The sequence below is a fragment of the Drosophila takahashii genome, chromosome 2R, assembly GCF_030179915.1.
Source record: "Drosophila takahashii strain IR98-3 E-12201 chromosome 2R, DtakHiC1v2, whole genome shotgun sequence".
NCBI lineage: Eukaryota > Metazoa > Arthropoda > Insecta > Diptera > Drosophilidae > Drosophila > Drosophila takahashii.
This window is the reverse complement of record NC_091679.1, coordinates 18,056,362-18,079,109: the sequence shown is the minus strand read 5'-3', so window position 1 is coordinate 18,079,109 and position 22,748 is coordinate 18,056,362. Positions and strand designations below refer to the sequence as shown.

Genomic DNA, 22,748 nt, shown 5'->3' with positions numbered 1-22,748 from the left:
AAAACAAACTTACTTTTTTTGAGGCAAGTCGCCCTCTCTTGGACTTGAACCCGGGACCTTTGGATTTGTAGACACACTAACCGATTGAGCCATACACGCATCACATTTTGTAATGCCCTAAGATGGTTTATGAATTTTAGTGTGACATAATTCAAAAACAGTGATTTTTCACATATATATTGCCTCGGACAAATTAAACAAAGTTTAAAATAAAACTAAAGCATCACCTAGTAAACAAAAAAGAAATGTACAGAGACTGGGGATTGAACCGAGGACCTCGAGTGTTTGACTTGTTTAGTGTTAAATTTCCCAGGACATTTACACTCTAGGCTATATTTTTGGATCATATGTATATAAATTAATAATTTTTTTAGCTAGCACTAATTTTCTAGACCCTGAGTAGTCCAAATGCATTCAGACAAATTCCGGTTGCTTTATATTAGTTGTATAACTAGTTGTTTTTCAGACTAGTTCGCATTTTTCCTGCAGGGCAACAACACAGGAACACAAAACTGAACTTTGTGAAATTTCCACGAACCATTTCTAGTTTACCATGATAATTGGGTGCTCCTGAGTAAAAGTCCCATACAATCTTATGTCCCATCACCCACAGGTTCCGCGGTATAGCTAAGAATACAAAAAAACCGACATTGCCGACATTTTGAATTATGTGGCCTATATAATTGGACTAACCTTTATTATTTTCGCTGAAATCTACTCCCAATACATTACGGGACTCCTAAAAAATAGACCCCACTGTCAACCATTGCCCATGTCTTTGGAACTCTACGCAAAAGTTAAAAATCCCAAAATTTTAAAAATTTCTCTGATGAAAAAAGATGCCTGAAAATTAAATCTTAAATGGAACAAATATTAACTATTCCTTGAATCGAGTACTTTAGCGGAGTAAAGGTCATTTTTAGAAGTTGAGTTTATAATTCAACAATCTAGCATTTCAACATAATGCACTCGGTGAGGAGTGAACCTCGGACTTTCTGGGATTTGCAAATTTCGGTAGGTCGTCAACGCTACCTCATCAGCACGAGAAGAGGATGTGACCTGAGCGTCGAAACTTCTATTTATACCACATCTAGGAATATGTAATTAAGCATTACATACTTATAGCTGTGACTTACGTCAAAGCTTCGTCGCTAAACTTCTAAAGCGTGTGAAAGCTATATTCGTTGTCTTTTTGGAAACAATCTGTTTTCCAATTTCAGACGTGAATAACAACAACTAATTACTTAATTGTTGTATTCGAAACGTACTCATTATACCCGTTACTCGTAAAGTAAAAGGGTATACTACATTCGTGCAAAAGTATGTAACAGGTAGAAGGAAGCGTTTCCGACCCTATAAACTATATATATTCTTGATCAGGATCACTAGCCGAGTCGATCTAGCCATGTCCGTCTGTCTGTCTGTATGAACGCTGAGATCTCGGAAACTATAACAGCTAGAAGATTGACATTTTGCATGCAGATTCTAGGAGTTCCTACGCAGCGCAAGTTTGTTTCAAAATGGTGCCACGCCCCCTCTAACGCCCACAATCGCTTCTATACGATTTTAAAAATTCAATATTTCGGAAAAGTAAAAATGCAGTTTTATGGTGTTTATCAATACCTATCGAAATGTAGAAGAAATTTTTTAAATCGGACCATTCGTTAAAAAGTTACGGCGGATCAAAGTTTTTATCTCCTTCGCACTTTAGCTGAGTAACGGGTATCTGATAGTCGGGGCACCCGACTATAGCGTTCTCTCTTGTTTTTTAATGCAATTTGCATTATGCGATTGTTATAGGGCGTGTCTACCTTTTTGTTAATTAGTGATTTTGATCGACCTATGTTTACTATTGAGTACGTTAGCGGACTCGAGGTCATTTTTAGAAGTTGAGTTTATAATTCAACAGTCTAGCATTTTAACACACTGCACTCGGTGAGGAGTAAACCTATTGTGAGTGAATCTATTGTTCATTGTATGCTTTAATTTCGATCTAAAGCGTTTTCATGAGGACATTTTATTGGATTTATTAAACGAATAAAACCGCTATTTTGATATTATTGTCTGCTCCTAAATCCTATAGAATGCGAGTAAACATGTATGTTTCTCTACTGAACATTCAGTAAACGTTTTTAATTTCTTAGTTCTAGAGGTTTTAAAGCTATCGCGATGGAACTTTCCCAAAAGTCTTCTTTCTATAGCAGGTAGTACATATGTCGGAACAAGCCGGATCGGACCACTATATATTATGGCTCCCATAGGAAAAATCCGAAAAATAATAAAAAAAACCGTTGTGACTTTGTAGAAAGTAGGCGTTTTGATTTTTGACATTGTAAAAATAACATTTTAAGTAGGCATACCTACAAGGGTATATAAACTTCGGCTGGCCGAAGGTAACTTCCTTTCTTGTTTGCTTTGTTTTGGACAAAGTTCTGATTTAGAATGCAAATTTTTGTACTTTTCATACATGGAAATAAATCGAAATATAAATCAGGGTAAGAGCGAGACAGCCATATTTAAATCTCTGTGAAATTGAAAAATGAGCTTAAAAAGGTAAACATTTTAGTAAGCGGGTATATTGCATTGGTGCATATCATTACCCCCGCGGGCGTTATGACACACTCAAAAGTGTTATAACGCCCGCAGGTGCTTTTTTGTGGGCCTTATGACACACAGGAAAGTGTCATTACGCCCGCAGGGAAAATATATTTAATTATTATTAATATAAGTAAAAAAGTCGTATTCAGCTTAAGCGCAGTAAACAATAATGTGGCTTGCCCCTTTATTCAAAAAAGAAATTTTTTTTTAAAAATTCGCGCGATGTTTTTTTTGGCGAAGACAGGAAGTTAGCCTGGTTCCCATCTAGAGACGTCTATAAGTGATTCTAGTACTAGGACACCGGGGTATCTTCTTCTTGCTCATGAGAGAGCTGCGCAATTGAAGATGAGATGTTCTAGGGTTTCGATGGCCCCCGATTCATCGCATTTTCTGCAGGTGCGACTGTTGAGTATTCTGAGTGTGGTTGCGTGTGATGCGGCCAAACAATGTCCTATGAAATTCCCACTATCAGTCTGCAGTTTCCGGGGTAGATGCAGTACATAGTAGCTGAGTTTATAATTGCGCTCCTTGCACATGATTTTTAAGACTCGGCAAGTATTGGTATTCCTCCAGGGCGCTTTGTAGCGATCCGAGGGAAACAGGTACATTCTCCTTTTTATCGTTCGTCATCTCTACGCCCCCCCTAACAAACATCGATGTTTTTAGTTGTTGTTGATTAAAAATTGACATTTTTATTCGATTGGCATATATTTGCAATTGTTTTTACACGTACAAAAATTAACATAAATATTCCTTTGCAGAGGGTATTTTAATTTTAGCTAAAGGGTTGCTACCAAGACCAAGAGATAGATCGGAACCAAAAATATCCATGTTTTAAATTTTTTTTAAACAAAAGAATATTAAAATATAAGCATTTTTCAATTTACACTTAAGCTGTTTGTCTATATATCAGTTATTTTTTATTTTTTAAATAACCATTTCGTTACCTTGTATCTCTTAGTAAAGATAATGAGGTCCGTCTTGTCCGCATTCCCACCTTTTCCGCTGGAAATATTCCGTCTAGTCCTGGTGCCTTATGGTCCTGGTTTATGGCCCAGTTAATTTTCGTAGGTGTTTTTAGATCGTTTGGGGGCGTTCTATATTGCTATGTCCTAGGCTGGCGTCTCGGACATCCGTGCATCCTGAGAAGTGCGATTGCATAAGTGCTGTGGATGAAGAGGCCCATCACTGTATTTCGTCGTGTTTTAGCTGACACTGTATGGTAGTTTTTATCCACAGCAGCTTGCTGAGTCTTGCTGTTCGGGACGTTCTCGATGCTGGAGCAAAAGTTACTCCGCGAGCTTCTCAGTGCCCTGCGTGATTACTTCTTGCAATTCCAAAGTAGGATTTTGAGCGATTTGAAGAATTCTCGGAGGTTATTTCTTATGAGTGTTAGTTCTCAATTTCACCAGAGAGAGCGGTGAAAGTGAAAATTTCGAAATTTGGAGCTGTGTAAGAATTTTTCAACTGTGCATATGAAATTTTAGATTTTTTTCAAACTCGGGTACCTCGTAGAGTTTGGCTTGGATATCATATGGGCATTTCCAGGGTGACGGACGCGACATTTTTTCAACTTAAACTCTAAAAATAAGAGTGACGCAGTGTACATTTATTACTTTTTAATTTTTTGTTGGATAGCTTAGACGCTCTTGTATTTATGCTAAAAAAATTAAGATTATCTGTCCAGCCAGTTCTTAGAAATAAAATTAAATAAGTGAAATACGGACGCGACAAAAATAGAACTGCAATTTTGAAAACTTTCGAAAAACCATAAATTCTGCGAAACTAGAGGGCGAATTTTTTTTCCAGTATACCTGCTGAGTAACCACGCACATCAAAGCAAGTTCGGTGGCAAAACATTCAGCGGTTTTTTTTCTAAAACTAGTGCAAGAATACGGACGCGACAATTACGGACGCGACATGTTGCTACTTAACAAAATATTGCAACTTTTTATTTTGTCAAAATGTTGCAGAGCTATTTTACGTGTTACTAAAGTCCCTACTTTAAAGTTTGGTTAAAATATTTTAGCGTTATCCACCTCTTTTTAATTGAAACATAGTTTTTATATAGCTCGTTCTATGAAAGCTATGTGACTAAGTGGTTAGAATTAAATTAAATTTTTCTAGTAAACGCAGAAATTTAATCAAAATACACCTGCTAAAGAATATATACCTATCTTTAAATAATAAGTTTATTTACGAATTATGTTGCACGTTTAGTATATTATATTAAATTTTGTTTTTTGTTGAAAAGGCTGTGACACCCACAAAAATGTCTAATTCTCTGTTACTGGATGCATAGTGTATTTTTCTTATTCCTGGAATCTGTGCAACATTTTTCCATTTTTCTTGTAGTGGTAGTGAAAATTCCTCCACTTCCTTGGCGCCAATGTAGATAAGGTTTATTCCGTGTAAATTTTCCTGAGCGCATTGAAAAAATTCAAAGGGACTTGATAATATTTTATTTTGGGACTTAGTTACTTGCCAAACTTTTCTTTTAATGACTGCTCCGACGCCATCCACTGCTCCTTTTCCATGGGACGTGGCAAAATAGTTCCATTCAATTTTGACGCATCCAAAATAGTAAACAAAATCTACCAAACTACGGACTATAAATTTATTTTTAAATTGCGAGCTGCTACCATCAGAAAATATAAATATATTTTCGAATGTGCCGGCTTTCTCCTTGATCACTTTTAAAAGTTTGCTTAAGAAGCAGACAACGTCAAATTTATTGTGGCTTAAATTTTCACTAATTATTCCAAATGATAAAGTTTTGTCGCAAAGCCAAGCTACGCAAGTAAATATCGTAACCTGTTTATAGTTAAAATGTGCGCTTTGGACTTCGTTTTGAGAGATCAGCCTGTAATTTTCGGCAAAATCAATTTGGATGACTACTTCCCTTGAATCTATATTCGCTTTCTTAGCCTCAAAATAGCTTTGCTGAGATCGTTTTATATAAAAGTGGGTTTTAAACTGAGGTAGAAGCGCTTGAAACTCATCCAACAGAACCGAAAAAGGAGCAGTTGTCATTGTTAATGCTAACCTGTCGTCTACTTTACGCCACTTTTTCCACACTATATCTTCATCTATTTTTTTGAGATAGCTAATCGGAATAAGTTCCTCGACAATATCTTTTACACATCTCAGGCATTTGTTGAGCATGCATTCTTCATTCTTTATGTTACAGCAAATAGATTCCAGTAACGATTCAAAGACACGAGGGAAGGAAGGTATAACTTTAGTACATCCCTCCAACAAAAATCCAATGTTAGCATGATACATACACACGCACATATTATGAGGCAGCTTTGATATTAGTTGAACTTCCGGTGGTCTGTGCTGGAAAAATGTTGATTTACTCACTAAATCTGGGGACTTCGATTCTTTTTTATAAATTTCGTATGCTTCCGACACGGTCAAAATCATGAAACGTTTTGCGACAAATTTCCCATTAAGGTTTAAGGTATGCTTTCTGCCCGCAGCTTGAACACTAATGTCGTCTTTCAGGTAAAAGTCTCTAAGCATTGAAAATTTCTGAAAATCAGCAGACGTCTGAGCTCGATCTTCAATCCTGTTGCAACTTAAATACTTTTTCCCTACCGCTTCTAAAACAGCCTTCTTCTTTTCCATGTCGTTTGGCAACGATTTTTCCATTTTCTTTACTGCCTTTCCCAAGGACTGCTTACTCCTATACGCTGTATGAAAGTCGATTGCCATATTTTTTTTCTTCTCACGAAGTTTTCTTTGGCGGAGTTTATCCTTTTCCTTTTTTTTTAAGTGCAACTCAGGGTCCGTCTCCATCATTTTCTTTAGTTTCAGTCGGTATTCTCTCTTTTTATCTTTTTCTTTGAATTTTTCCAAACGATCGGGATTTAAAGACAATTTCTCCCTGTACTTTCTCGCGCTAGCTCTATTTTTTTCTTTTTTTTCCATCTTAAAAATCTTAAAAGTATCTAAAAGAAGTGCTTTCTCTTCGATAGCAAAATTTGTTGTGAATAATACAAATATTATTATATAAAGTAAATGACAAGGAAAAGCAAGGCCATCGACGTTTTTCATAGCAGCAAATAAAACAATTAGCTACACAAAAATTATGATCAATTGTTTTTTGGAAATACAAAATATAAATTACGGACGCGACAGACTTTAAAATTTCTTTAAAAATATCAACGCGCTAATTTTTTTTTCAAAAAATTATAATTAATTTGTTCCAACTATCCTTGCTTTAGGCATAAGAGCTGGTTTATAGGTGTCGCAAATTGATCGAGTGAAAAGAAAAAATTTGGTTTTTTGATTACGGACGCGACATTAAAAATGTTAAAAAACAAACTTCAATTAAGACATATAATCCATTAATATTAAAGAAGTCTTAATTTTTTCCTGATAGCATTTGCCTTAAACTAATTTATAGTATTGGTTGCTTGATCTTTAGACTTCCACAGAAGGCGTAGCAATATTACAAAAACGCAACAAAATGTTGCTGAGATATACAGTATGTGTTGCTCGTGTTTGAAAGCCGCATATCTTCGTGTAAAAAATTAATTTCGAAGGAAATGTTATTGATTTACAAAATATAGATACCAATGCTATTTTTAAACCAAAAAAGAAAATTTTCCGCCAACATTTAATATTTGGGGTTTGGTTGACTTTTTCCTGGAAATGCCCATATGTGATTGTTTTGAAATTTTTTGGTGTCCATTTAGGGGCGCTATATATTTTTGAAGTTAAGAACTTAAAAAATGTTCTCAAACTTCAAATTAGTATGTCTCGAGAACGGCTTAGAAGAACAACGTGCAACTTTACACGTTTTTAAATGTGTACTTGATGAATTTTAATTATTAGAAATTTTGTATCGCGTTTTTGACTGTGTTCTTCATCCTATAAAAGAAACTTACCTATCCAAGATTGTTCATCTCATAACCAACTTAATTTACCCGAAGAAACATTTTTGTTCCTTTTCATCATATCCAAGATATATATTTTTTATGCGAATTTAGAAAAACCCTATTTATATTTCCAATGAGTACAATTCTTACATGTTTAAGCTGAAAGTTTGCACAACTCAATTACTCACTGATATTATGCACATATATTAATATCATAATTTTACCAACGTCCCTTCATATTGCTGCCATACAAATAGATGGATTTTCTTAATGTTAAGAAGGTAGGCTTTGAAAAAATTTTTGGTTTCAGATTGTAATTTTAAAATTGTGCGCCGGGTGGTCGTGTGCCATGTCGCAGGAGGCTACGCTGCTCCTCGCTTCTGATTCTGCTTACCGTTGGTGACTTAAAGGACCTTAGTCCGGCCCCGATATTGCCCGAGGCACTCAAGGCCGGCCCTTGCTTCAGGGCAGCACCCTCAGTGTCATGGTCGGCTGGGTCATCTCCGCTCGACGGATTGGGTATAACCGTTAGGTCACCATCTTCATCGTCTTCCGAGTCGTCCAAAGCGAGGTCCTGGGCGGCATCTTGAGACGCAGGTAGACGCTACCTATGCCGCTATCTTCCCGATTCTTGGGTACAGCAGATCCTTCGCCCCCTTGTTGATTTGGAGAACCACACTTTGGCCCCCTCGTTGGGAAGTGGGCTGGCCTTGAGCAGAATCTTTGAATTCGCCGTTGCGGTACAGCGCATACAGTTGGCAGACCGTTTGCGTCAGTCACTTGCTGGTCGGATCGTCATTGCACTTCAGGATTTGGGTGGCTCCTCCATCCGAGCAAAGAAAGACTCTAGGAGGCGCGCATGGACGATTTTCCAGCGCGCCTTCGTCATCTTCCCAATTTATTCGCTCTGTCGATGCGCGACAAGATCAGCTGTCGGTTAACTACAGCGCTGACCATAACATTCCTGTTGGGATTTCTTGCTTCTTTAGGTGGGAAGGGCCTGCCTCCTCGGGTCCGCGTTTCCGCTTGCACACCGGAATGTCCTAGGAGGCACTCTCGCTTGTGCGCTTCAGCCCTCCCCATGGGGGAACTGGAATCTGGTTAAGGCAACTGGATATCTCTCGTTTCGGCTTTGTGTAGCATGCTCGCCGAGTCCGAGGCTGCTTCGACAACGGCACTGGTTCGACTTAACTTTTCTTAACATGTCATGGCAGTGGTATCACCGAGCTCAGAGAAGCTGGGTCGGGTAAAATTAAAATTTCGAATTTTGAATATGGGAATCGTTTGTCCACCGTTTGTCCACGTTTGACCACCTTTTAGTTTTTTTTGTCCACGTCCAGTTTCGAAAATATGGGATTTCAAAAATTTTCGAAAATCAAAAAGTTGAAATTTTCAATTTTTTTGCATGGAATCGTTTGTCTACCGTTTGTCCACGATTGACCACCCTTTAGAATTTTGAAAAAGTCAAAACTTTAGAAGATATACCACTTTTAAGTTTTCACTGAATTTCGACAAAATTAAAAGTTGAAATTTTCAAATTTTTTTTCATGGAATCGTTTGTCCACGATTGACCACCCTTTAGAATTTTGAAAAAGTCAAAACTTTGGAAGATATACCACTTTTTCGTTTTCACTAAATTTTAAATTTTTAATTTTACCCGATTTTCTCTGAGCTGTATCACCGCTAAGATGACCTGCTCCCGTCATCCCAGGGGTTCGACCACTGCACACTGGGCCAGCCGATCAGATTTTTGGCCAAAAATACGTTTTTCTTTTTTAAGAAAATGACCAAATTGAGTTTGGGATCCTTTTTATAATACATTAAACTAATTTATGCCAAAGTTTCAAAGAATTCGGGCAAGTAGTTTTCTTTTACCATATTTTCAAAGTGAAAAATTCATAAAATATTGATGGAAATGAAAAAAAATTTAGAAGTCAAAGATGCTGATGTTGCTGTTCGACTTCTTTCCGAAACTTGCAGAAGGGATTATTTTCAACAAGTAAAAAATATAATATAGCTCGTATGTCTTACTTGTTTGCTAAAATAAATGTAATTGTTAATTTTTACGCTTTTTTTCAGCAAATGAGTACTTTGCTTTTCGAGTGCCTTCGAGTGCCATCCCCAAATCAGTTCATTCCGTCAAAAAAAAATTCGTTGAGTTTTCGGTAATTTAAGTTTTAATTGAAGGCTTAACTCGAAGTCGAGCTATTTTGAAGAGCTTAGCTAAGAGAGCCCAAGAGTATGCCATACTTTATTTCTTCAGGTTTTGGTGAACATTTTGCGCTCAAAAATTTGATTTTAGTGTGACTAACATCTAAAATCTACTTTTTACGTACACTAATCGATTATGGTATTTTCCAAACCTATATCTATCTATTTAATCAGGACTATGCAAATAAAAATGTAGCATACTTTTGTGATGACTTCAGAATATGTCAAATTAACATTAAACAAATCAAAAAACAATATTTTTAAACAATTTTTTTTACATAATTTGATTATATAAAACTTAAAAGGTAACAAGAACAAAAAAATAGAAATTTTTTTAAATCGATTGTTTGATAAACGTTGATGTGGGAGCCTCCGAAAGTTTCACTTTTTAACGGTTCATAAATCTTAAATGACATAATATTTTTTAGTGATGTTAATTTTTTTTAGTTTGTTTTATCTCATACTTTATTGTTTTCGAAAATGGAAGAAGTGCGTCTTCTAGTTAGTTTTTTAAAAATAAAAAACCGAAAAGTACGTAAATTTTTCCGACTTTGGTCTGGATTATCTATATCATATAAAATTCCAAGAAATTTTACTTTTAGTTCGTTGGAAAGTTCAATCTTTTAAGAAAAAAACGCAAAAAACTGCATCCTTCTAACTGTCCTAGGAAAGAAATTACAGATTTTTGGCCAAAAAATTAACTTTCTGGCCCAGTGTGCGCTGCACTATGGGAAAAAAGTCAATTTTTTTGGCATTAAATCAACTTATTTTACAAATTATTTTTAAAAATTAAAAATATTTTGTGAATTTACATACCCTAATTAGCCAAGAACAGTTATCTAAGCTTTTTTACTAACAACACTATAGAGTTGATAAGGGAACAAAGTCAGCTGTTCGATTGACTTTGTTCTGTGCGTAAATTAGTGAAAAATCTTTGCAAACTTTCAGTGCTTATTTTGTGGAGCAACAAAAAGGTTTATTATTTCTGATCATGTCAAATCGTAGCAAAGGTATTTATAAATGTATCTTAGATTACATGTTTTAATTATTATGGCTTGTTGTCCAACTGTGAACTGTTTTAAATGTGTATCTTTTTAGCTTAAAACTAAAAAGTTTGTTTGTGTTCCGTGGTGTACAACTTATAAACAGCACAAAGTTGCAAAAAGGTAAAAACGCAAAGTTATTACCAAATGTATCCTTAATATCGCAAAACTAATAATTTTTGCAACTTTTTGCACGTTTCTTCAAAAAAATGACTTAAATCCAGCAACTTATAAACATAAAAAAAATTTTTTCTTAAATAAAAAAACAATCTAAGTTGCTTTCATTAATCTTAAAAATTGAATTAATGGAAAGGGACAAGTCAAGTGAAAATCCTGGCTCCAAAGGGCTCAAATATAAAGAAGCTGGACCCCGTTAAAGCATCTTTGGCATCTGCTCTTAGATAATATTTCACTTTTCTTGTACATGTCAGCAATTTTTTTTTTTGACAAATTTTAAAAATTAACGTAATCCGAAATTATTTTACCGTCTTACCAATACAAATACAAATTTTTTAAAATCCGTGCCAATTAATTTGAATATGCGGCGTGGGCGGTGGATGAAAGCAATGGTCCGATTCAAAAAGCAACAAAACCCGAAATTACAGCTTTATCTTAATAGTAAATATAAAAAATTTCTAAATTGTATCTCTAAAACTAGAGTTTATGCCAAAAAAATAGACTGCCAAAAGATCTTCTCGATCGGTTTGTTTACCTTTGAAAGTCGAAAGCTGTGCGCTGCTCTCAAACTCTCAACTTTGTGCGAGCGCATGGTGCAACTATATGTGTAAGGTGGTCTCAACGCAAAAGCTACTCTCTTTTGAGGACGTCATTTGTGCCAGTCTCTATCTAGATATCTCATTCTATCGCTTAAGAGAGACAGAGAGGTAAACATATTTAACGTTCTTTTACAAACCGAACACCTTTTCTTGGGTCACATTTTTGATTTGCCTGAAACTTTTTTTACGTGTACTATTCGGAAAATTAGTAAGCACGTGTATCAGGATTTGTCCGAAAAAAAATTATTACATTTTAGAATTTTTTTAGTTAATAAAATAACATGAATTTTGAAAAAGTACCCTCGCATTGAAAATCTGAATCTCCGGTCGTAGTAATCCGATTATCTTTGTGTCTTTTGCATTAATTCGTCTAAAACAAATTAAGATTTTAAAAAATGTTTTTGACGGGTTGTTCATGTTGTTAGTTTAATTTTAATTTTAATTTTATTTCCTTCTTACTTCCTAGTGCTACAAGGAATTCCTTATAAATTAATGCACTAGTCACAAAACAAAATGAAGTATAATGAAAATGAAAAATATGTAAAAATTAATGCACTAGTCACAAAACAAAATGAAGTATAATGAAAATGAAAAATATGTAGGTCCCTACTTATATCTAACATTTAATACAATTAACAATTAGAGCTGACATATTACAAAACTGTTGAAAATTTATTTTAATTAATTTTTTTATTTTATTTTAATTTTAATTTTAATTGGTAAAATTAAATTTAAAATTAATTAAAATAAATTTTCAACAGTTTGTAATGTCAGTTTTATGCCATTTCCTCACTAATGTACATACTGTAGTAATTTTTCGGTATTCAAAAAAATGCTATTTCCTGTCCGCACGGGACAGCATTTAGCATTCAGCATTTATTATTTCGAAAACAGATGTACTTTGCTTTTAAATTCAAAATATTCAATGCTAATAAAAATTATCTGATTTTTGTCATGTGTTTTCTGCTGAAAATTCAGAAACAGCTTGAGAAAAGGCACAGGCCCGGAAACATAAAGGAAAGCGTTGAAAGCTTTTCATGAGGAAGACATTTTTCAAAACCTGAAATATGGGCATAATTTCTCAAATACTAACATCCGCCAGCAGGGGATTTGAACAAATGTATTGACCATGGACAATAAAGATTTGAATCTTTTATTAAGCTTTTGTTTTTTGCATTATATATTGCATTATCTTTATTGTTTATTATTTAAGCTATGCATGCACATTAGATCTTTTTTGGGATCATTTTATTGTTGTTGTTATGCTCTTTTCTCCCACCTCTAGAACCACTTGAAAATATATGGGAAAAATGTAACATATACCAAAAAATGTCAAAATGCTACATTCAGTTTTGGTGAGGAAAGGGCATTAATCGGTTTTTGTCAAAAAGGGTGAGCCTTGTTTAGTTTTTAAAATATTGAATTTGTTTTAACAGGGCCTCAGCTTTGTTTTATGAAAAAACGTCGCAGCATGTAGGTCTACTCTCTCACTCTTTTCGGATTTTGAATTCCTGAATTCCATAATGTTTTCTCATCGTTTACTAGTCCTTTAACAATTTTTAATGATTAAAAGTTAACTTTAAGTGTTTTGTCAATTTCTGAATAACAAAAAGGAAAAGGTAATTTTTTAATCTATAAGAAACTTACAATTATTTATTCAACCCTCCATTTATTAAACAATAAATTTAAACATTTTTTATTTAATTTTTTTTGTATTTTGTAATTTATTAAACATTTTAAAATATTTTTGTTTAATTTTTTAAAAAAATGTATTTAATAAAAATAAAAAAATTATAAAAAAAATAATAAAAATTAAAAAAAAATTAAAAAATTATAAAATTTAATTTAAATTGTCAAAACACTTAAAAGTTAACTTTTAATTATTAAAAATTGTTAAATGACTAGTAAGCAATGAGAATACATGAATTCCATAAGGACCCGATAAGAGTGAGAGAGTAGACCTACATGCTGCGACGTTTTTTTATTGGAAAGAAGCCGAGGCCTTGTTAAAACAAATTCGATATTTTAAAATTGAAACTAACAATATAACGCATAAGTTAAATTAAAAAAAAAAAATTTTTTTTCTGGGAACTTGTTTAAAAAATTTGTTTAAATCTTAATTTATTTTTTTTTTTAATAAATTAAAAACTCATTTTTTTGTAATTTTTTTTAAGAAGAGGTTTTAGAGGAATTAATGCAAAAGACACCAAGTCAATCGGATTATTACAACCGGAGATTCAGATTTTCAATAAGAGGGTACTTTTTCAAAATTCACGTTTTTTACCAAACTAAAAAAATTTAAAAAAAATAAATAATTTTTTTTCGGCCAAATCCTGATACATATGTTTACTAATTTTCGGAATAGTAGGGGAGAGTGGAGTAATTTCGTCACAGAGGCAATTTCGTCACCTGCAATATTTCGGAATCCATAATCTTAAAAATCTTAAAAATATATAATTTTTTTGTTTCAGTCCCTCAAGACGGCATGACACAACCAATGCATTTTTTTGCACAGAAGTCCAAGATAATTAAGCTATAATATTAAATGTGTTTTAACAGTTCAAAAGCTACATTTAGTTCTCGACGAAATTTTTTCTGTATGCCACAATTCAAAAGATATAAGATACACGATTTTTTATATAATACACAGTGCTATAATGTGCATTTCTGCGTTAGTGATTTTTAACTTCGCGCCTAATTTCGGAAGAAAAATAATTATTTCTAAAAAAGTACTGTCTGGGGAAATTTCGTCACCTTATGCTAAATTCGCACCTATTTTAAATACATATTTTTTTATTTGACGAGCTGGCTAACGAACAGACTACCGGCAGCAGCAACAAATATAGGACGTCAACAAAAATGGTACGCTTGATCAGTGTAGCATACTTACAGGCGTAAAGTTCCCTAAATTTTTTAGGTGACGAAATTGCCCCAATGGTGTGGCGATTTTACCCCCCTATGTGGCGAGATTGCCCCAGTATATTGGTTTTACTTTTTAATTTTTTATAAATCACCAAGGTAATTAAAAAAATAGGGGAATGCCACATTTTAAAGCTTGGTGCTAACCGCATTCAACAATAAAAATAGAAATATGATAACGTGTCTCAAGATGGACCAAAAATAGCTTTGAAAAAATGCTGACGAAATTACCCCACTCTTCCCTATGCGTAAAAAAAGTTCCAAAGTGTGAAATTTTTTTGGCCAAATCCGTTCGGTTTGTAAAATAACCGCCCATATGTATTTGCACCATGTGCGAGCGCGCTCAGAGCGAAGAGAGCAAAGAAGGGGACAGAGAGAACGTTCGTCAGCTGTGAAAGAGAGACAGGTATATGTACGTCTTTCGTGACGGCCATAAATCGGTTTTACTTCGTCCCCGAAAATCCATTACGCGCATAAAAAAGTTTCACTTCAAAAAAATGTAAATGAATTATTTAGTTTGGACCAAGCTCTGTGTTAATTAGGGAAGAAGGGGGCTCAAATAGTCTAAGGGCATCAATAGTATGTGGCCCTAGTGGCCAAACGGCTCGTTTAAATTGCGCGCCGTGTTTACTAAAGATTCCTTAGAACATTAGAAGGCAGCATTAAAAATTAAAGCTTAAAGCGCCATCAGTTGAAGAAATTACGAACCAATTTCCGTCAATGTCAAATTCCTGAAAATCGTCTTTGTTTGGGACACTTTATTGGACATTAGTCGCTCGCGAGTTTTTTAGAAAAAGGCCAATTTCATGCCCAACGCGTTTCTCTTACTAAATATTTTATTGGTCTTCAATCTTCGTAGTATTTAGCCAATCTTCAAAAATTTCATTTGTGGTGAAAATGGTTGAGGGTACTTTATAATAACACATGGTCTTTAAATTATTTCTTATGACTTTTGCAGGTTGGTAGCACTATTGGTCATAGTCGCAGTATTGGTTGCGCTCCAAACTTTTCTCCCTATTAGTGCCCCACTTTCCCCTATATTCTTTTTTTATTTTTCTGTCAAGCCATTTTGGCTGCCGAAGAGTCGTCCCGTTTTGAATAGGGATTACTTTATACTATCACTATGGACGGCAGTCCATGTAGTGACGAAGCGCACCAGGAGAGTGTGCGAAGGCGACTACTATTATATAGCCGCAAAATTGAAAATCTTCTGTGATAGTCCGATCGTAATGAGTAATACACCAATCGAAAGGTATTGCAAAAACTTAAAGGATTGCATACCAAGACTTTAAGAAAATCAATTAGCTTGGGAGAGAGAGCGGTGAAAGTGAAAAAGTGAAAATTTCGAAATTTGGAGCTGTTGGGGCCGGTGGGGATAAATGCCCCATCGCAATGTTTTAGTTGTATTCCTTTTGAAAATACCCGTCGAATGAGGGGTCATTTGTCAAAATCCGACGCTCAGTTCAAAAGTTATAGCCAAAATAAGATTTCCTTCTTCTTCCCAAAATGAAAATTTAATTCTGTTTGTCAGTTTGTCAGTTTGTCAGTTTGTCAGTTTGTCAGTTTGTCCAAAACATGTTTCTTAAGTTTTGAAAATTTAATATGACGTTCATCCCATCGATATAAAAAACTTTTGTTCTACCACTTTTGGAAAAACTCGCTAGTTTAGCGGGAAAACAGCTATAAATAGCTAAAATTCGGAAAACCGTAACTTCTATACTACTAAAGCTACAGACTTGTGCTGCATCTTGTTTGAAAGGTATTTTTAAATGCTATAAACGCCTTCTATATGCAATTTGTGTAAATGTAATAATTAAAAAGATATGAACAAAAGACAATTTTTTAAAACTTTTTTTTTAGCTTTTTTTTATTTTTCTCAAAAACGGCTCTAACGATTTCCTTGAAAACTTTAAACTGTATACCCCTTGAGATTCCTTAAATTTTGGTATATAACACATTACTGTAAAAAGTCACGTTTAAAAGTTATTTTTATACGAAAATAGCCACTTTTGGCAGCTCGAACAACTAAAGCTTCCTGAGTATTGAATTTTGTGTGAGGGTATCCGAACTGTATTTTAGGGTCATGGAAAAAGCCGCTACTTTAGCGGGAAAAAAGCTAAAAATGGCTAAATTTCGTTAGTTTGTAAGTTCTACACTACTAAAGGTACAGACATGTGCCATACCTCGTTTAAAAGGTATTTTGAAATACTTTTTAACTTCATTTGTTTAAATACAATGGCTTACAAATTATGATTGACCAATTTAAATTTAAATGTATATATTAGCTCCTATGAGAGCAAATGTAAACAAACAAAAACTTCTGATATCAAATAAAAACACCTCTTAACGAGGTAAAAAACTAGTGACGATCGCACCTTCAACATACAAAAGTTCTGATATCAACATTTGTGACGAAAAATTATTACACTCGTCATTAAATAGACTTTCTAATATTTTTTCATTCGGCACGCTGCAATAGAAAATGCCTGTGAAGGGAAAAAGGCTGGAATAGTCTGCTAGGGCAGGCCGAATGAGAAAATATTAGAAAGTCTATTTAATGACGAGTGTAATAATTTTTCGTCACAAATGTTGATATCAGAACTTTTGTATGTTGAAGGTGCGATCGTCACTAGTTTTTTACCTCGTTAAGAGGTGTTTTTATTTGATAAAGTTTATAGTCATAAGGCTGGATTGATTCAATATGTACCCTTATCTTAATTTCAAGGCATACCGTGTGCCTTGCTCTAAAAAAATAAACAAGAGAGAACGCTATAGTCGGGTTCGTGTCCCGACTATCTAATACCCGTCACTCAGCTAAAGGGAGTGCGAACGCTGTACTCGGGTTGGTGTTCCGACTAATAACACCAGTTTACAAAAAAAAATCGATGAAATATACCATGAATAAAACCTTTGTTTTCCGGTAAGGTACGTCTTCCTGATTAAGAAAATGGCACATACAATTTTTTTTATGGATACAATTTTTTTTAAAGTGTAAAAAACGTTATTGACATTTTTTTAATTTCTAACTTTAGTTGTGGTTAACCGATTTCAACCATAAATGACTCATTTTACAGGTAATATAATGGCCTCCAACTTTCTTATACTCTGCATTGAGTTCCATTCCTTAATTTAGAAGCTACATTTTGTCAAAGTTGAAAAAGTTAGAAAAAATGCAAAAATGCTGGCATAAATGGCTTCGTTAAAAATACACGCCTAAAAACCGAAATTATTTTTATCACTATGGACGGCAGTCCATGTAGTGACGAAGCGCACCAGGAGAGTGTGCGAAGGCGACTACTATATATACACGAAGAAATGAAAATCTACTGTGATGGTCCGATCATAATGAATGATACACCTATCGAAAGGTATTGCGAAAACTAACAGGATTGCATACCAAGACTCTAAGAAAATTAATTGGCTTGGGAGAGAGAGCGGTGAAAGTGAAAAAGTGAAAATTTCAAAATTTGGAGCTGTTGGGGCCGGTGGGGATAAATGCCCCCTCGAAATGTTTTAGTTGTATTCCTTTTGAAAATACCCGTCGAATGAGGGGTCATTTGTCAAAATCCGACGCTCCGTTCAAAAGTTATAGCCAAAATAAGATTTTCTTCTTCTTCCCAAAATGAAAATTTAATTCTGTTTGTCAGTTTGTCAGTTTGTCAGTTTGTCCAAAACATGTTTTTTAAGTTTTGAAAATTTGATATGACGTTCATCACATCGATATGAAAAACTTTTGTTCTACCACTTTTGGAAAAACTCGCTAGTTTAGCGGGAAAACAGCTATAAGTAGCTAAAATTCGGAAAGCCGTAACTTCTATACTACTAAAGCTACAGGCTTGTGCTGCATCTCGTTTGAAAGGTATTTTTAAATGCTATAAACGCCTTCTATATGCAATTTGTGTAAATGTAATACTTAAAAAAATATGAACAAAAGACAATTTTTTAAAACTTTTTTTTTAGCTTTTTTTTATTTTTCTCAAAAACGGCTCTAACGATTTTCTTTAAAACCTTAAACTGTATAGCCCTTGAGATTCCTTAAATTTTGGTATATAAGACATTACTGTAAAAAGTCACGTTTAAAAGTTATTTTTATTCGAAAATGGCCACTTTTGCCAGCTCGAACAATTAACGCTCCCTGAGTATTGAATTTTGTGGGAGGGTATCCGAACTGTATTTTAGGGTCATGGAATCAGTAAATTTGCACTTAAGAGTTCCATATAGGAATCTTTTGTTCTACGACTTTTGGAAAAAGCCGCTACTTTAGCGGGAAAAAGCTAAAAATAGCTAAATTTCGTTAGTTTGTAAGTTCTACATGTGCTATACCTCGATTAAAAGGTATTTTGAAATACTTCAACGCATTTTTAACTTAATTTGTTAAAATACAATAGTTTAAAAATTATGATTGACCAATTTAAATTTAAATGTATATATTAGCTCCTATGAGAGCAAATGTAAACAAACAAAAACTTCTGATATCAAATAAAAACACCTCTTAACGAGGTAAAAAACTAGTGACGACCGCACCTTCAACATACAAAAGTTCTGATATCAACATTTGTGACAAAAAATTATTACACTCGTCATTAAATTGACTTTCTAATCTTTTCTCATTCGTCACGCTGCGATAGAAAATGCCTGTAAAGGGAAAAAGGCTGGAATAGTTTGCTAGGGCGGGCCGAATGAGAAAAGATTAGAAAGTCAATTTAATGACGAGTGTAATAATTTTTTGTCACAAATGTTGATATCAGAACTTTTGTATGTTGAAGGTGCGGTCGTCACTAGTTTTTTACCTCGTTAAGAGGTGTTTTTATTTGATAACTTCTACTGGTAGAAGGTGCTTTGACAAAGAAAACAAGCTATTGATCAATACAATCCACCAGCAAATTAATTTGATATGCATTTTTGAAGCTTGCGACAACGGTGTTTTTTTGGCCGTTTACAGCTGTTAACTGACACAACAGGGCTCTAACAGAGCTGTAATACCCCGTTTTCCCATCGTAAAAAATCGATATAAAATCGAACTATTGATTGATTTTTTTGTTGATGGTCTTGTTAGTTGACTAAAAGATGTATCTTTAAGTATAAGTCATAAAACTAATTTCGGTTTTTAGGCGTGTATTTTTAACGATGCCATTTATGCCAGCATTTTTGAATTTTTTCTCACTTTTACAACTTTGACGAAGTGTAGCTTCTAAACTAATGAATGGATCTCAATGCAGTGTATAAGAAGTTGGAGGGCATTCTATTACCTGTAAAATGAGTCATTTATGGTTGAAATCGGTTAACCATAACTCAAGATAGAAATTAAAAAAGTGTCAAAAACGTTTTTTACACTTTAAAAAAAATTTTACCCATAAAAAAAATTTTAGTTGCCATTTTCTTAATCAGGAAGACGTACCTTACCGGAAAACAATAGTTTCATTCATGGTATATTTCATCGATTTTTTTTTGTAAACTGATGTAATCGTAACTCAGCTAAAGGGAGTGCAAGGGAGATAGGTATAGAAATTTTGATTGCGTATAACTTTTAAATGAATGGTCCGATTTGAAAAATGTCTTCTACATTTCGATAGGTATAAATATGCACAACAAAATTCCATTTTTACTTTTCGGAAATCTTTAAAGGTGTGGGCGCCACAAACATTTTAAAATCGTTAGTGGGCGATTGTGGGCGTTAGAGGGGGCGTGGCAATCAGCTGAAATAAAGTTGCGCTGCGTAGGAAGCCCAAGAATATGTGTGGAAAATCTCCACCTTCTAGCCTTTGTAGACTCCGAGATCTCAGCGTTCATACAGACGGACAGACGGTCATGGCTAGTTCGACTCTTCTAGTGACCCTGATCTATATATTCTTGATCAGGGTCTATATATTCTTGATCAGGGTCACTAGAAGAGTCGAACTAGCCATGTCCGACTGTCCGTCTGTATGAACGCTGAGATCTCGGGGGTCGGAAACGCTTCCTTCTAGCTGTTACATACTTTTGCACGAATACAATATACCCTTTTACTCTACGAGTAACGGGTGTAATTAAATTAAAAAATTCAAAAATAATAAATTTAATTGCTTACAATAAGAATACTTATTAGAAATAATTACACAACTGACTAAGATATATTCTATTTTTAATATTTACCGTCATTCTGTATTTAAAAATATTAAATTTCTTTTGTGTTATATTTAGGGCTTGCCAGGTATGCACTCCAAACGCTACAAACACGGTTTGGAGTCATTGTCAGTGTGTCTTAGCTGACGGAGTTGAGCGCGGAATTCTGACTGCAAATCGAATGATACCCGGCCCTAGCATTCAAGTATGCGAAAACGATAAGGTTGTCATTGACGTAGAGAACCACATGGAGGGAATGGAAGTAACTATACACTGGCACGGCATATGGCAGCGTGGTTCTCAGTATTACGATGGCGTTCCCTTCGTTACCCAGTGTCCCATTCAGCAGGGTAATACTTTCCGTTATCAGTGGACAGGAAACGCGGGGACGCACTTTTGGCACGCTCACACTGGTCTACAGAAACTAGATGGACTTTACGGTAGCGTCGTTGTTCGCCAGCCACCTTCACGGGATCCTAACTCTCACTTATATGATTTCGATTTAACAACCCACATAATGCTTATCAGTGACTGGTTGCATGAAGATGCTGCTGAACGGTATCCCGGACGTCTTGCAGTTAACACAGGGCAAGATCCTGAATCCATGTTGATCAACGGAAAGGGCCAATTTCGTGACCCCAATACCGGCTTCATGACTAATACACCATTGGAAATATTTACAATTACACCAGGCCGTCGTTATCGCTTCCGGATGATAAATGCATTTGCTTCAGTCTGTCCAGCACAAGTTACGATCGAGGGTCACGGGATGACGGTGATAGCAACCGATGGTGAACCTGTGCATCCTGTTGATGTCAACACAATCATTTCATTTTCAGGTATGTCTCATTTTCTAACAAATAATTTAAATACTCTTTGCTTGATTTTTAACAACAGATCGTTACGGGTATTTCGGTAATACTCTAAATTAGGAAATATGATAATTCGATAAAATTATCCTCGATGGACCGGTATTTCTAAAGAATTTACATTAAAAAAGAACTTGGTGGTGAGGGGGACAGAATAGTTTGTGGCCCTAGAGGCCAAACAGCTCGTATAAATTCCCCGCCTTTTTACTGAGAGTTCCTTAGAACGCTTGAGACATTCCTTGTAAGATTAAAATAGTTGAGGGTACTATATGATAACAGATGGTCTTTATTTTATTTTGTATGACTGCTGCAGGTTGGTAGAACTATTTGTCATACACACAACAAACAAAATTTTAATTTTCTACCAATCCATTTTTTTGGCGCGATAAAATGATTGTGGTGAAACGAATTTCTAGTGGTAGGCGGAAGGTGTAGCAGTCCACTCTACAAAAAAATATAACATTTTTTGTACCTTTCCTAACTTTTTTGACTGTATCCTGCCCGTCCTTTCTATAAGTTGGTAAAACTGGCCCAAAATATGCAACAAACAAATTTCAAAGTATGCCAAAATATTTAAAGTACACTATAGACAATAATGGCTAGCATTTCAAATGTCAAATAAATTTTATTTTCTTAATAAATTTTGTGATTTTTAGTATAAAAAGGAAAAAACCGAATATTAATATTGCCTTAATTTTCGTTTTTTTTTTTTGTTTATATTTTTATACCCTTGCAGAGGGTATTATGATTTCAGTCAGAAGTTTGCAACGCAGTGAAGGAGACGTTTCCGACCCCATAAAGTATATATATTCTTGATCAGCATCACAAGACGAGTCGATCTAGCCATGTCCGTCTGTCCGTCTGTCCGTCCGTCTGTCCGTCCGTTTCTACGCAAACTAGTCTCTCAGTTTTCAAGCTATCGGGATAAAACTTTCCCAAAAGTCTTCTTTCTATTGCAGGTAGTATATAAGTCGGAACGAGCCGGATCGGACAACTATATCATATAGCTCTCATAGGAACAATCGGGAAAAAAAATGTAAAAAAATTATATCTTGGGTTTTTTTAAACCTATAACATCCTACTTTTGGAAATGTCATTTTTTATCTAATTCTGAATTTCGAATAACATTTTTTCAAAATCGGACGACTATATCATATAGCTGCCATAGGAACGATCGGAAAATTAATGGAAATATAATAGGAAATAAATTATTGCTTCGTTGGTTTGTATTGTATTCTCTTCTACTCTAGGATGTAACTCTTTTCAAATATTTTCGAGTTTCGATTTTAATTTTATTAAAATCGAACTACTATATCATATAGCTGCCATTGAAACAAACGC

The 22,748-nt window shown here is 34.6% G+C and overlaps 1 protein-coding gene across 1 annotated transcript in view; it reads left to right on the top strand.

Moving 5' to 3' along the window:
* The window catches only part of stw (straw), a 68,492-nt gene that overhangs the window by 29,672 nt on the left and 16,072 nt on the right, over positions 1–22,748 (top strand). Inside the window, exon 3 of the mRNA XM_017138041.3 lies at positions 20,617–21,377. Coding sequence (XP_016993530.2) covers positions 20,617–21,377 — 761 coding nt within the window. The remainder of the gene's footprint in view (positions 1–20,616; positions 21,378–22,748) is intronic.